At 39.2% G+C, this 14602-nt stretch overlaps 1 protein-coding gene across 3 annotated transcripts in view; it reads right to left on the bottom strand.

The window, feature by feature from the left end:
* Positions 1–14602, bottom strand: part of TENM2 (teneurin transmembrane protein 2) — a 2186131-nt gene that overhangs the window by 115415 nt on the left and 2056114 nt on the right. For all 3 annotated transcript variants that reach the window (XM_088454943.1, XM_088454942.1, XM_088454944.1), the window contains 3 exons: positions 12560–12703; positions 6327–6576; positions 3968–3988 (listed from right to left, as the gene is read on the bottom strand). In XM_088454943.1, the coding sequence (XP_088311069.1) occupies positions 3968–3988; positions 6327–6576; positions 12560–12703 (415 nt within the window). The remainder of the gene's footprint in view (positions 1–3967; positions 3989–6326; positions 6577–12559; positions 12704–14602) is intronic.

Below are 14602 nucleotides of genomic sequence, written 5' to 3'. Positions count from 1 at the left end.
GCAGGTATTGATCTTATGCTAATTACATAGGTTTAAGACAAATTAGCTGGCCAGGGGGCGTTGCATTTCTATTCAGGTGCTTGCATATCTCGTGAATTTGTCCAGTTGCTCAGGCAGGGTGCTTTAATAATGTTCGCCCTCCAGGTGGCGGGCACTGGTTTATCCTTGCTAATCTAACCCCCTTTGTCCAGGTGGCAGTTTATGAGGGTGTTTCAGAATTATCTTATTGCTTTAGGTATAGCTACGGAGCTTTGCAGGACTCATTAATTTAGTTAGGGGCAGCAGCTTACGCAGCGGGGGCAGGTGTTTCAGTCGACTTATTAAAAACAGTTAGGGTGGTGAGGTCGTATTTAAAGGAGGATAAGTTGCACTAGGTAGTTGCACTCCTTGCGAGTTTGTTGGGAAACCTAGGGGCCTTATGCCTACTGCCGCTAGGGATTCTGAAAGGATTTTCAGCTTTTGCCCTCAAAGAGGTTTTGCTGTTTTTCATCTTCAGATGGGTCACCCAACTATTTTGTTTCCCTTTCCTTGGGGTTAAATTGTTGTTGTTATTATTACATACCAATTTCTGTCTGTATTAAATTCCAATATCTGTCTGTATAAATGCCAATTTATGTCTACGTGAACTCTCGGACAGGTTTGTCCGGGAATGCTAATTGTCGGGTGTGGGTAAATTCCTATTTTTACTGGGCTAGCCAGCACCCCTTGGATTTGCAGGTCCAATTTTTTGTTGTGAGTGGGTAAGTTGCAATTGTTAGGATTACGAGAAATGCATTGGAAGCGCCTGCTAGATGCCCTATGGGCAGCAGACGAGACGTTTGGGGCCCCACTTGGGAGGCAATGATTTGGGCGCATGCATGGGTATTGAGCGGATATGGTCATTGCACACTTGTCATTTAGCGTTGGCGGACGCGTCATGCAATACCCAAGTTTTTTACGTTACAGGGCGGAGAGCTTTCATAGACCCAATGGGGCTAAACTCCTGGGCGCGGGGCTAGTGTGGTTGATCAGGGACCTCTGCAGTTTCCCTTTATTTTCAGGAAGGTCACAGTTTGGTGGCGGGCCTGGTTCTGCGAACCGGGCTTTGGCGGGAAGCAGTGCTCACGGGCGGCCTATTATTAGCGCAGGAGTGCCTGTGGTAGCATCTTTCCTTTGAGAGCGGCCAGTTTGTCACCGCCTAAAGGGGGGACATGGTCTTTGTTCCAAGGGAGGGGCCAATGCTGTGCCAATTAGGGGAGGATGGTACTGCCCCAGGTCAGTCTGCGCAGGGCGGGGATCCGCCCCTATTATTTAGTATTGGTATCCATCGGGCTGTGGCCTTGGAGCACTGCTTTCTTCTTGCCACCTATTCTAAAATTTCAATTTGATCAATAAATTCTGGCTGTGACCTCTTTTAATTCCATACATGTGTCAGTGTGTTTATTCCTAGGTTTAGGATTAAGTTAAATTAACAAAAGGGAATAATAAAACAAATGGGTGACTTAATGCATCCGAATACTTGAATAAGTTTGAGGATAGATAAGCACCCTGTTTGATATGTAATTTTGTTAGGTAAGTTAAGGGTTAAAAGCTGGAGGGGGGTGCGGTTAGTTATTGGTCATTTGAGGAGTATAAGCCTATGGTAGGATTTCTGGGAGGGCTTAGAGGTCCCATATAAATAGTCTGGGGAAGGGAGCCATCTTCCTCTTTCCAGTTTATTCAACCCCACCCACCCACCCGTTTAAGCTGGTTTCTATCATCCTTATTTTTGTTGGATCGTGCTTTTGTCTGTGATTTCTCCCAACAGGTAGAGGTGCAGCCTGGCGGGAAGCAGTGCTCACGGGCGGCCTATTATTAGCGCAGGAGTGCCTGTGGTAGCATCTTTCCTTTGAGAGCGGCCAGTTTGTCACCGCCTAAAGGGGGGACATGGTCTTTGTTCCAAGGGAGGGGCCAATGCTGTGCCAATTAGGGGAGGATGGTACTGCCCCAGGTCAGTCTGCGCAGGGCGGGGATCCGCCCCTATTATTTAGTATTGGTATCCAATCGGGCTGTGGCCTTGGAGCACTGCTTTCTTCTTGCCACCTATTCTAAAATTTCAATTTGATCAATAAATTCTGGCTGTGACCTCTTTTAATTCCATACATGTGTCAGTGTGTTTATTCCTAGGTTTAGGATTAAGTTAAATTAACAAAAGGGAATAATAAAACAAATGGGTGACTTATCACAGCTAGCCTCCCATCAAGTAGTGAAGGGTTCTTTGCTGAGCAATTCTTATTTTAAGAAACACCAAAATGAATAAATATCTTGAATAAACATATTTGTAATCCCCCCAATTCATATTATGCGGCACAGTTTTGACCCCCAATTGATAATATGCCACACATACACAGGATGTGCTACACAGCAGTGTCAGCAATGAAATATGAATAACATACTGTATGTAATTACATGTATGTACATCAGGTTGGTGCAGATGCAGAGTGCTCGCTGTGGAATTATAATGAATGCTAATTGCTGAGCCGAGATGCAATCTGAAATGGCTGTGGATGGCAGGAATCGGAGATCAGTGCTGGAAGTGGCCCAACCCACCAGTCTCTCCCCCGAGTGCAGGAGGTGATGCAGCACAAACCTCCTATGCTGCTCTCCTCCAACTAGGCAGCATGCAGCTCAGCTAGGCGCTTTAAGCTGTTTCTCATAGCGGTGCCGTGCTAAAACCCGGGGGCCAGATTTCAGCAGGTGACGGACCATGTTTGGCCTGCAGCTTGGATGACTTTATATGCACATAGCATACAGCATAAATGCTGATTTCTCTATGATGGCTGCAGTGCATCACTAGCCCTACTCAGTGCTGTCCCTGGTGCCAGATAATCATTTAGGAATTAGTATTCTAACCTAAAGTCTGAATTATTTTAATACCTTGCTTCGGGTACATCTGCCATCACTTACTTAGTGGAGCCAGCCTTTTTCAGTCAGAATGCAGCCTAGCAAATAGAGTCAGTAACCTGACTGGTAGGTCCTAGTGAATTCATAAGATGTATTCTCAAAGTGACTGCACCATAGTGTGTAGGCAACAGGTGCTTTTTATGGAAAACTCTATCCCATTCCTGCTCCTGTATTGCTCTAAGAAAATGATGGTCCAGTTGACTGAATTATTTATTTTTACTGTATTTCCATTTCACCTTCCAGTTGCATGCAGCAAAGTATACCATAACTCATTACTATGCAAACACACAATTGCATGCAGCAAAGTATACCATAACTCATTACTATGCAAACACACAATTGCATGCAGCAAAGTATACCATAACTCATTACTATGCAAACACACAATTGCATGCAGCAAAGTATACCATAACTCATTACTATGCAAACACACAATTGCATGCAGCAAAGTATACCATAACTCATTACTATGCAAACACACAATTGCATGCAGCAAAGTATACCATAACTCATTACTATGCAAACACACAATTGCATGCAGCAAAGTATACCATAACTCATTACTATGCAAACACACAACCAACGATGCTATGGAATTAATCTGTTAGCTCATAGGTTGTCAGTTGTCTTTCACTGTTGAGATGAATACACTCAGTTTTTGTTTGGTTGTTTTAAAATGACATATCTTTGACAATAGTTCAGTTTGACCCTTTTTATAATTACATATGAACAAAATGACTTCCACTTAGCAGGTTTATGTACCTAATAAAACAGTTTTATGATACAGGTAATAGCAGAAATAAATGAATATGGCTGAGGAATATGTTCAACTAGCACAATTTTATATATGGTGTACTGAGCCAAAGTAATAATGAACAAAGCAATGGTGTGAAATGTCTTTACATCTTAAATTATATATAAAACAATGGCCAGCTGCAGGACAGGTATAAACAGCAGCGATCCATCATTTTACAAACATTTCATTCTACTGAAACAGGGTGGAGAAAGGTAACAGGCCATTGTGCGTTTCACGTTATAGTCTTACCTATGTTTAAAGTCTTTGTTTCTTTAGCAAGAAAATTTGAATGAGATACAAAAAAAAGAGAGAGAGAAAAAATTAGACAACTTTAGAAAGGGCAAAGGAAATAAGGATACAATGAATAACACAATTATTTGATTAGATTGCAAAATGACAGATAATTTGCGCAGTGGTGTTAAACAAGCTTCCTATGATTAGGCAATTAGACAATTGAAAATACAGAGTAATCTGAGTTAATAACATGTAAAAGTTGACAGCCTGAAATGTTGAAATGTATAAACGTCACTTTTAAAGGAGGTAAGAAGTGGGTAAAAGTAAATGCATTGAATAGTGTTTCTTTGTATAGATAATGACCATTTTTTTAGCAGCCAATTGTACCCCTCCACATAATAGTACATTCAGTAGTGTACAAAGTTTATTTCAAAGTCCTCAAAATTGTAATGTAACTTTTGCAACTGATTTTAGTCAATAGTAACTTGTTTCTAGTTGTGCTGCCCCAGATGACTATCTATGTTTAAGTACTGTCTATTGGCCAGGGTGTCTGTAATGACTTTCAGGTCCATTCACACAGGACCCATTGTCAGAATTAGTATGAGAGACATTAAGGGACATATTCAATTAACGACGAAAAGCCGTAATCTGCGAAAAAGTATCGCGTAATTTCGCCAGGCGGAACTTTCCGTCGTATTCAATCGCAAAGACTTTTCGCGTACGTGGAAAGTCAATGCAATGTAATAGGCGAAAAAGTTTTGCCTATGAATACCCGGCGGAAAAAGTGCAAAATTGCGATTTTGGAGTGCAACGGTATGGAAACCACTCTGCACCCTTTGGACAGACCGCCAAAGATTAAAATAATAAATAGGAACACCCCAAAAATACACTTTGAAAAAGGGGGCAAAAAAATACAATGTTGGGGTACAGACTTAAAAACTAGCGAAATAAGCTTTTGGGGGATCTGCAAGTATGGGGGAGGTGTATTATTGATTGCAGGTGCTTGCTGAAGGTGCGTTTTTAACGCTTTTTAACACTTCACTTTTGCGTTTTTTAACCATGCTTGCACCCATTTTCATGTACCCCAAATTTGCTTGAACTAGTTTTTTTCTCCCAAAAAAACCTGCTAAATGCTATTCTTCACCACTTATGCAAAGACGCTATATAGAGGCAATTGAAAGCACTTAAGTACCCCAATTAGCTCCAGGGGGGGCTAATCGGGGACATCTATACACATCCCCAATGTTAGTGCATCTTTTGGGGGGTGTCAGGCTGATTTCCCCAAAGCTGGCAACACTTTTCGCCTGTTTGAGTTTTGCCGGGACACCTTTTGGCGTCCTTTGGAATTGATTATGGCTAATAGAGGGGGCGCGCACGAAAAGTTTTCACCTACAAAACATGCCAAGTAGGTGAAAAGTCCGGCAGAAGGAAAAGTATTGCGGCTGCGAAATGAATTGAATACGGCCCTAAGATGGACGCATATTTTAAAAGTTCCTTTGCCGCATTTACCAAATATCCATAACGCCCTCAGTTTGATGAGGAGGGGATCTCTTTCAAATAAGGAGTCCGCATCTCCAATAACCTGCGAGAGACCCTCGATCTGTGGCAATATGTTACTTCCAACTGTCCTGGAGCTATTACTATCTGTACTATCGCTGCGAATGCCATTGGGACAAATCTGCAAACTGTCCATTTATAAACCCTGCCTATCAGGATTAATAACAAAATAAATAAAATAAACTTTCTTCATTTTCAACAAAGTGGAAAACACACTGGTTCTTTAATACCATAGTGTAACATTGGTGCTTTATGTATTAAAAATACATATGATAAATCAACAGACCAAACATAAATCTTCAACGACAGAAAATGGCATTTTAATCCTGCAGATGGCAACATAGAATAAACAAGCAGCACAAATCATGTACAGCAAGTAAGTGTGCTGTACACCTAATGGATTGTCTTCTGACAGAGATAAATGTCATTCTCAGTCCATAGGACATTAGCAAACCTCAAAACATCTGTTCATAGTGTCACTTTCTCCTTCACTGATGAAGAGGCCAATAACACATTGCTCTTTAATATACCAAAGGACTCCCCCATCTGTGAAAATACCCTTTGTAAACTCTCCAGTAAAAGAATGCAGAACATTTTAATCATGGAGTATCAAGGCCAGGAAGTATTATTTCTTCTAAGTTAACATCTATCGCGGAATAACACAATTACAATACTTCACTGTCTATTTGTATTTAGTTTGTGACAAACTAAAACCTTAGTAGTTTTGAGTTATGTCAGGTCAACTATAAAATTCATATTAATAAAAGCATGCTGTCTGACATTCCAGCTAACTTTTATGTCAACATTAAAATCTCACCGAAGTTCCAGAATACTGGTGACATTTCTGGAGGGGAAGATGCGTCGTATATAATTAAAATCTCCCACAAAGAGGCTTCCGTCAATTCCAACTGCAAGAGCTACTGGAGCCAATAGCTTGTTCCCTTCAGCGAGACCATTGCAGCTCGGGCAAGAGATACTTCTCCTGCGCCCGTTACCCATAATGCTCATAATGACAGCAGGTTGTTGTGAAAGGAACTGATTTTCTCCACTGCCTTTATGCAGGATGCCTAGCGAGATAAAATCGGAGTGAATGAAATATTGAAGACTGAGCAATCTGAAAGGAGGAAGTGTAGACATATCAATAGCACAGCTTCATGCAGGGAGAAGTTACTGTAAAACGGTTAGCTAAATTGTGGACACTAATTAATTAAAACAATGAAGCAGCCGAGTGTCCTCTGACTTTTTGTGACTAGAAAGTAATTGTGTTTGGTTAAGATGTGGAAACAGCAGCTGGGACTGGATGGTGCAGTTACAGTACAAGCGTAACGGTTTATCCTGAGATTTTATACACAGATGTGCCGAGTGGGGGAAAAAAGCACTTTGAAAATAATGTCCTTAGTCAAAACAGTGGAGAAGTAAATTAACACCTAAATGTCAGTTAGAATCCAATAAGTATAGCTATACCCACCAGCTACTCCTCAGCCCTCCATAAAACCACAATTATAGTTGACACCATTACATTAATATGTCATGAGTGAGCACTACAGTGTCTGACTTTACAATATTCCAACAGTTAAGACTAAAATAGTATAATACTACACATAATTAGTTGAATTGTCTGCATAGCGCTGAAATTAAAGTAGGGGAATAGTGACTGCAGCATGGTAATTTGGAATTAACCTACCAAAATACATGTAAATATATGGACACTTTCTTGGCTGTTGAATTTAGGAACATTAAAATCATGACTAAACTTATCGGTATAATAATTCTATTTATTGCCCATGCCATATCACTTATGAAAAAGAGGAATGAAACCAGCACTTCCAAGTTCATTCACATACAAGCACAGAAAGAGATGTGTGAAAATGTCTGAGACCTAACACAAACATAAGATGTGTTTTAATTAGGCATTTTAATGCATTTTTCACGCATTGTACTTGTACTAATAGAATCTATTATAGTGGTAGTGCACATTGTCGCATGAGAAGTAGGTTGTGCCATATTCCCACATTTTTAACATAATGTAATGGTGGGAGTGAGCCCATAATAAACTATTCATGCTATTTTGCACTTTTCAGGCATTAATTATTGTTTGAAAAGAACATTAACAGCAGATAGGTGTGAACAAGCTCTTACAGTATACCTTGTGAGAGATTAAGCTGGTTTGGACAAGTGTATAATGTATATGTACCACACGGGGCATTATGTGTCATGGCTGAATGTAATCTCTGCCTTGTTACTGTAGCTCGCGTGCTGCACGTTGGACAAGAGTCAATCTGTGGTACATAATTTATACACATTTCTGTACTGAGCATGATTACCAAAATGTGTCTGTATTTGAACATTTCTTAGACTTGTAAGTGGGGTACAGTGAGGATATGAACATGTAAGAGTAGCATGCCCCTTAGAGATGAGACCTAAGGAGACATGTGGGGTCTATTTACTAAGCCTTGAATGGAGATAAAGTGAATGGGGATAAAGTACCAGGCTTCTCTTAGTAGACCTGATGTAGGCATATGCACACCTGAATGGTAATGACGAAGACACCTGAAGAACTATCTAACTGCTGATAGGACTTCATTCACTATCTATCCATTCGATTCATACAGCAGTAGTTGACGGGTGTGTGGGGAAGGGGTGTTTGTATTTCATCATATTTTACATGTAAATTGCAACTTTCGATTTTTAATGATAACACTGTCAAGGCACCATTCCCTTTTGTGTATATGGCATTTAATCAAATTATATTGTGTACGTATACCTTTCCCATCTTCATTTTTTAATTGGGTGTATGTTGTTACAGTGTGTATATTAAAATCACCATATATAGACTAATTAGTAATCAAGCAATATGTATATATGAATATTACATCCCTATACAATATGGTCACATAATAAGATGACTATAGCAAGCCCAGAACTGGTTCTACCAGTTCACATAGCTAGCTCACAATAGCCCACTAGTATCAACTGACCAAAAAGTTTCAGTAATGGCCCCCATACACGGTGCGATTCAAAGTTGGTAAGATGTGTTGTACGACTGCCGTTGAAATTCTTCCCTTGAAATTTTTCATAAGATGTGGTCAAATGGTGTACAATTGATCATTACGATCATACAATAAGATGCATAGAAGTGAATCAGAATGTACTCAAAAGATCGTAGATCTCTCTGCAAAACTATCTGATCTGCGATCCAACTAGAGGATGGCGGGGACACGCATCGGGGTCGCAGAACACACAAAAAACACCTGTTTTCATAAGATTGGTCTGTACAACCTGTTGAAACTGTCCATATCGGGTAAAAAATCGTACCGTGTATGGGCACCTTTAGACCTGGGACATGAGATTCAAAGTAAAGGTTTAGAAACACCCCTTTTATGAATGCACCTATCAGGTGAGAGCAAAAGGGGGTTTGAATTCCCACACAGCTTAGAGACCAGGGACACACTTAGAGCTCACTCCCTCTCGCACACAGGAACAGATAGATGAACACACACACTCATGCTACTGCAGCCGTAGCAGATAGATGGAATATCAACACTCCTCAATGGAGAATCTGGCCTCTTACCTAGCTGGTGGATAAGTATCTGTCCCTCAAACCACACATGGCTTACAGGGAAAATGTAGATGAAATCATGTGTTTTGTGGTGATGGTTAGTTATGCTTTGATATGTTTAATAATTTAGTGATTTGTACTGTAGTTAGCCTATATGGGTATTTGTAATGATTGGTGTTAGCATACAGTAGATGATGTAGTGTGCTCTAGTCTGTTTTGTAAAGAGTAATGTTTATGGTGTTTTGTGGACAGCATACAGTAAAGTGATTTATAGTGGAGTTTTTATCTAGTCATATATTAGTTTTATATATAGGGATGAATGGCTGGGGTATTGTGTTCTATAGTTAAAGATGGCCGATATCATGATATCCTCTCCTCCCCCGTACCATGTGCATGGAACAATAGTGAGGCCTGGAAAGATTGGGTTTGTGAATGCTGACTTGGGTACGAATGGATTGTGTAGTTGGGATGGAGCTGTTTGCTGTAGAATATATATTTCAGTTTGATGTCAGCTGGTGATTGTAGTTTGTTAAAGGAAATCGTAATGGAGTTTTTGTATTATTCTGTGATAAGGCCTTGGTTCAATGGGAGTTTTCCTGTAAACAAAGGAAGTCCATGTGCTTTTCCATCCCCCTTGAATCTTGTTAAAGCCGACTGTATTTTGGTAGGATTGTGAGGTCTGTATTAGATATTGGAATACTATATAATGCAATGTTTGCCTGAAGATATCACACAGTATTGGTGTGTTTGTATGGTGTAGCAATTGGCATACAATATCCAGTTTGCACATCTATAATAATATTGCAAGGAATGTCTGGTGAAGTTGGTGTATGGATAGATATGCGAATGACTGGATGTATTACAGAGCTACAGCATTATGGGAGTTTTTCTCATATTCAAAATGGAGTCAGGCCTATAATCAAAGGAACTCCATGCGGTTTCCCATCCCCCTTATACACATACATACATACCTCCCACCATGCAACCATCTTGAATTCTCTTTGTCTCTCGCTCTCTCTCTCTGTTATCATCTTTGTATAGTTAATATTGTATTTTGACTAATATTGTGAAGTTTAAATACTGTTTTATGATATACTTTATGTACAGTATGTGGACTTTAAGAGCATTGATTTGATTATTTAAATAGACTTTTACTTTATTACATCTGGTGTGCAATGTTCTTATTGAAATTAAATTAACCAAATGTTTCAAAGGTATATAATTCTGGATAACACTTTGCGAGTTCATATATTAATTATAAATGTTATTAAATGACAAAAATAGAATATTTGCTACTGACATATGAGATTATAAGAGGCAACTGCATGGACAAACAAACGAAGGAAGGGAAAAAGGTAAAAAAAACACGTAACATATGTATACACATTTCTATACTGCTGTGTTTTCAGTTGTAATACAGTATAACAATTGTTGTAATATGTATGACTGAAAATAAACATGTAAGACTGCAGCCTCATTGTGTTTAACGAAACATCTTAATATCCACGTTACTGCCTGGTCCAATTGACTATACTCTGTTTGATAGGTATAGAAATAATAATGTTTACTTTTTTAAATATGTGGTGTTTTTAAAAAACTGTAGGTGGTTCTTTGTTATCCAAACACACAATTTTGATTGTGGCAAAAGCTTTCAAAAGAAAACTATTGGCTGTAATTAAAACAAAAAATGAAACAAAATCTGCCAGGTTGGAGGCATTATAACATACTGTATCAATAATGATTACTTCAATAATGAGTGAGTAGTAGTGAATAGTGCTATGTTCACAATGTTGAGATGTACCAAATTACACTGCAAAAAGACAAAATAAATAACAAAGAGTCAGGATCAGAGTGGGGGATCCTACGCTATAACTTGTACAGGTACCTGGCGGGCTACATGTCATGCTCTGTGATTAACTTCTCTGTGGACAGGCCTCCTGCAAGACTTAGCACACACACTGATTGCTGGATGTACTGTATTACTTGCTCTATACTTTCACCAGTGTACGAATTCAGCGGCGGCTGTTGGGTGCATTGGGAGCAGCTGTCACAGGGAGAAATTTTTGGCTACGTCTTGGGTATGTAGAATTGCAGAAGATGTGTGCATATGCTAGATCTATGAGGTTTTATATATAAATACACTCAAAGTATATATTATAAGGATATTAGATATACTGAAAAGTTCTGGTAGAAATGGTTTGTATTTTATTATTGTGAAATAGTAATGTTAATCAATATTCAAATAATGATATCAGAAATCTCCAGTCATCACTTAAGACTTTAGGGATATCCATGACTGAGCACATATGGTTACATCAAAATGAATGACGTACTAATTAAGTCACCTGTGCTCAAGCATAGATATCCTTGAAACTGGAACTATTGGGGTGCCTTGAAGACTGAGGGGTATATTTACTGAAGTGCGGGTTTATAGAAGTAGGGATGTTGCCCATAGCAACCAATCAGATTCTAGCTATTACCTTCTATAAGGTGCCAGATAACTAAGTAGAATCTGATTGGTTGCTATGGGCAACATCTCCACTTCTATCTGCACTTTAGTAAATATACCCCTGAATTTGTGAACCACTGCTTTAAGGGAAATCTTGGGTATTATACATTATTACTTGTAAAATCATTAATGTACAGGAAGCAAGGTGTATTGTACCATCAGTATTGGATCCAGTGAGGGGAGAGGTGGGGAGGACAAGCAATTGGTACGCGTAAGGGTGTACTGTGTATTTGAGGTTTGGTGTTGTTGTGAGGAGGAAGGATATATTGTGTAATGGAGATTTGATGACCAAGGGAAGGGTGTACTGTGTTTAGGGGAATTTACTATGTGGGGGTTGTAAACATGTACATGTATAATTATACCTATCATCAACATACAATTGGCTTGTGGGCTCATCCTCTTTTTTTTTTTTTCAGTTAAATGGGTTTGGCCAACATGATGCAATCAACTGTCCACATGTTTCACTTCTACTTGCACATCAGCTGGTGAAGGCTCTATTTTACAGTACATTCTTTTAGTTAAGTAGTTCAGTACTTTTACTAGCAGATGATGTATTTAGGTAAGCAATCCATTGCCATCTTGACCTGATATTCAAATAAAGCAAGATTGCCTTATTCCACAAATGACTGTTGGATCCTTAACATTCACATTCATGGTTGGTCTCTACTCAGGCCGATATTTGTGGCAAGACCATGTTGTCCTAAGGCTAGAACACCAAGGATTCAGGAGTGGCACACTGCCCACTGCACATGTTTTTTTTTATTTTGTATATAAATCATTATTTAAATAATTTAATCTGGGGCCATATTGATGTAGTTGTGTTTGGGATAATGAATCTTTATAGTAGTTGGATGGAGGGAAAACCTTTCCTTGCCATGGGATGAAATATATAGCTTACTATTTCCCCTGAACAAAAAGTTATCACTGTCCCCCATATTACCCACAGCATGGGAAGTCATCTTATGATAAAGCATACACTCACCACTTTTAGCATTTAGTATATGGTGCTTATCCAAAGACCAGCCGCCTAGGTTTGAGGGATCCAGCTCAAAACCTTGCAAGATTGCTGTTCTTTTCTCCCACAAAATAAGACCGAGACACGTTTCATATTCAAAGCCAACAGACACTAAAGCAAACAATGAAATGCATTAAATCTAAAGGCTGCAGCAACCATCAAACATCTAAATTGTAAACATGACAAATAAAAAACAATACATATTAGCGCAAATCACAACTTTTTAATTATATTAAATGGCAGAAAAAATATATGCTGCTTAAAAATGCCACAACAGAAATGGATGCGAATACACAAACTAGAAATTTTGAATAATATAACAGTAGATAATATATAAATCAGAACAATTTGAATAATGGAGGACTGACACTCTTTTTTTTTCTTTCTTTACGCTTACAGTTGAATAGTTCATCTTCTTTCAATTGCTTAGAACATTTGCAGTATAGTGATAAATGATACTATCTGTTCTTTGTACTTTTGTATTCTGCACAGTGGTTGCGCTGAATCTGAATTTCTTGAAGCAGAGCTCTAATGGCAATTTTAGAGGTTTTAACATAATAAATATATATCTTAATTCATTTTCCTTTCCGATTAAATTGTGAAGCTGTAATTTGGAGTTGCTCTCTCCCCAAAGTTCATTAGTGAAATTTCACAATAATATCTTGTTAGCGTTGTTAGGTTGGAAAGTGCCCTGTTGGAAAGTGCTGTGTTTGTGGTTATACAATTAGACATAGTGAAAGACTAATAGGGAGGTTTTTTTCTTTATGGTTCGAGAAGTGATTAAACATACTTGTTAGTACCTGAAAAGTTTTGCCAGCTTATATTGTTCTAACTTGGGAAAAAGCTAAACCTTAGAACTCCGCAGTTTAGAAACATAATCACTTAAAAATGTACTGATGAAGCTCTAGTTATCAATGAAGTTTGGATTTAAAAAAAAAAAATAGATACATTTCTAGAAGATGTATTAATGCTAAACAAAAAGCAGGGTTGGACTTTGTACAAAAGCCTTCAGTCAGTCAGTCTGGTATTATGTCATCAAAGCTATGGATGATGCCATCATAGGGCATCAATGCCAATTTAGTTCTCCAGTGCTGCACCAAGCATAGGTACAACCTGAGTATAATAAGAAATGCAAGCCAACCTGACCTGAAATAAATGAATGAACCACCTAAAAGGCTGTGGCCACTGGAATAAACGGTCGCAGTGTTGATACATGTATGCATATTATACAGATTAAGGGCATGATTCATAGTTGTACACAAAAGCACAGATGCTGCATCAAATGTCGCAGTGGGCATCTTTGGTAAATAGATGCCTCCTGCCGGCTTCTCTTATTCTCTGTCCAGAGACACAGCATTGGAACAACTGCGTGAACATCAGACATCTGAGTAACCTCATAATGTTCAGTGAAATCGCGCTCCCGGGACCTAGTAAAGCTGCAACCGAGGACGCAGCCACTGGCTTTGGCATGCTCAGAAAATGGGTATTCAGACGCCTGACCATTACACCAACAAGGACTGCAATGACATTGCATTCAAATACATATACCTTAATATGGAGTTGGTCCCCCTTTTGCAGCTATAACAGTTTCCACTCTTCTTGGAAGGCTTTCCACAAGATTTTGGAGTGTTTCTGTGGGAATTTGTGCCCATTCATTCTGTAGAGCATTTATGAGGTCAGGCACTGATGTTGGTCGAGAAGGCCTGGCTCACAATCTCTGTTCCAGTTCATCCCAAAGGTGCTCGATGGGGTTGAGGTCAGGCTCTGTATAGGCCAGTCAAGTTCTTCCACGCCAAACTCATCAAACCATGTCTTTATAGTCCTTGCTTTGTGCACTGGGGCACAGTCATGTTGGTATAGAAAAGGCCTCCCCCAAACTGTTTCCTCAAAGTTGGAAGCATAGCATTGTCCATAATGTCTTGGTATGCTGAAGCGTTAAGATTGCCCTTCACTGGAGATAAGGGCCCTAGCCCAAACCCTTAAAATCAGCCACATAAAATTATCCCTCCT

This window comes from Taudactylus pleione, unplaced genomic scaffold (genome assembly GCF_031769625.1).
Source record: "Taudactylus pleione unplaced genomic scaffold, aTauple2 ptg000637l, whole genome shotgun sequence".
NCBI classification, from domain to species: Eukaryota; Metazoa; Chordata; class Amphibia; order Anura; family Myobatrachidae; genus Taudactylus; species Taudactylus pleione.
Note: the sequence above shows the minus strand (reverse complement) of the source record. Positions and strands in the feature narration are given on the sequence as shown.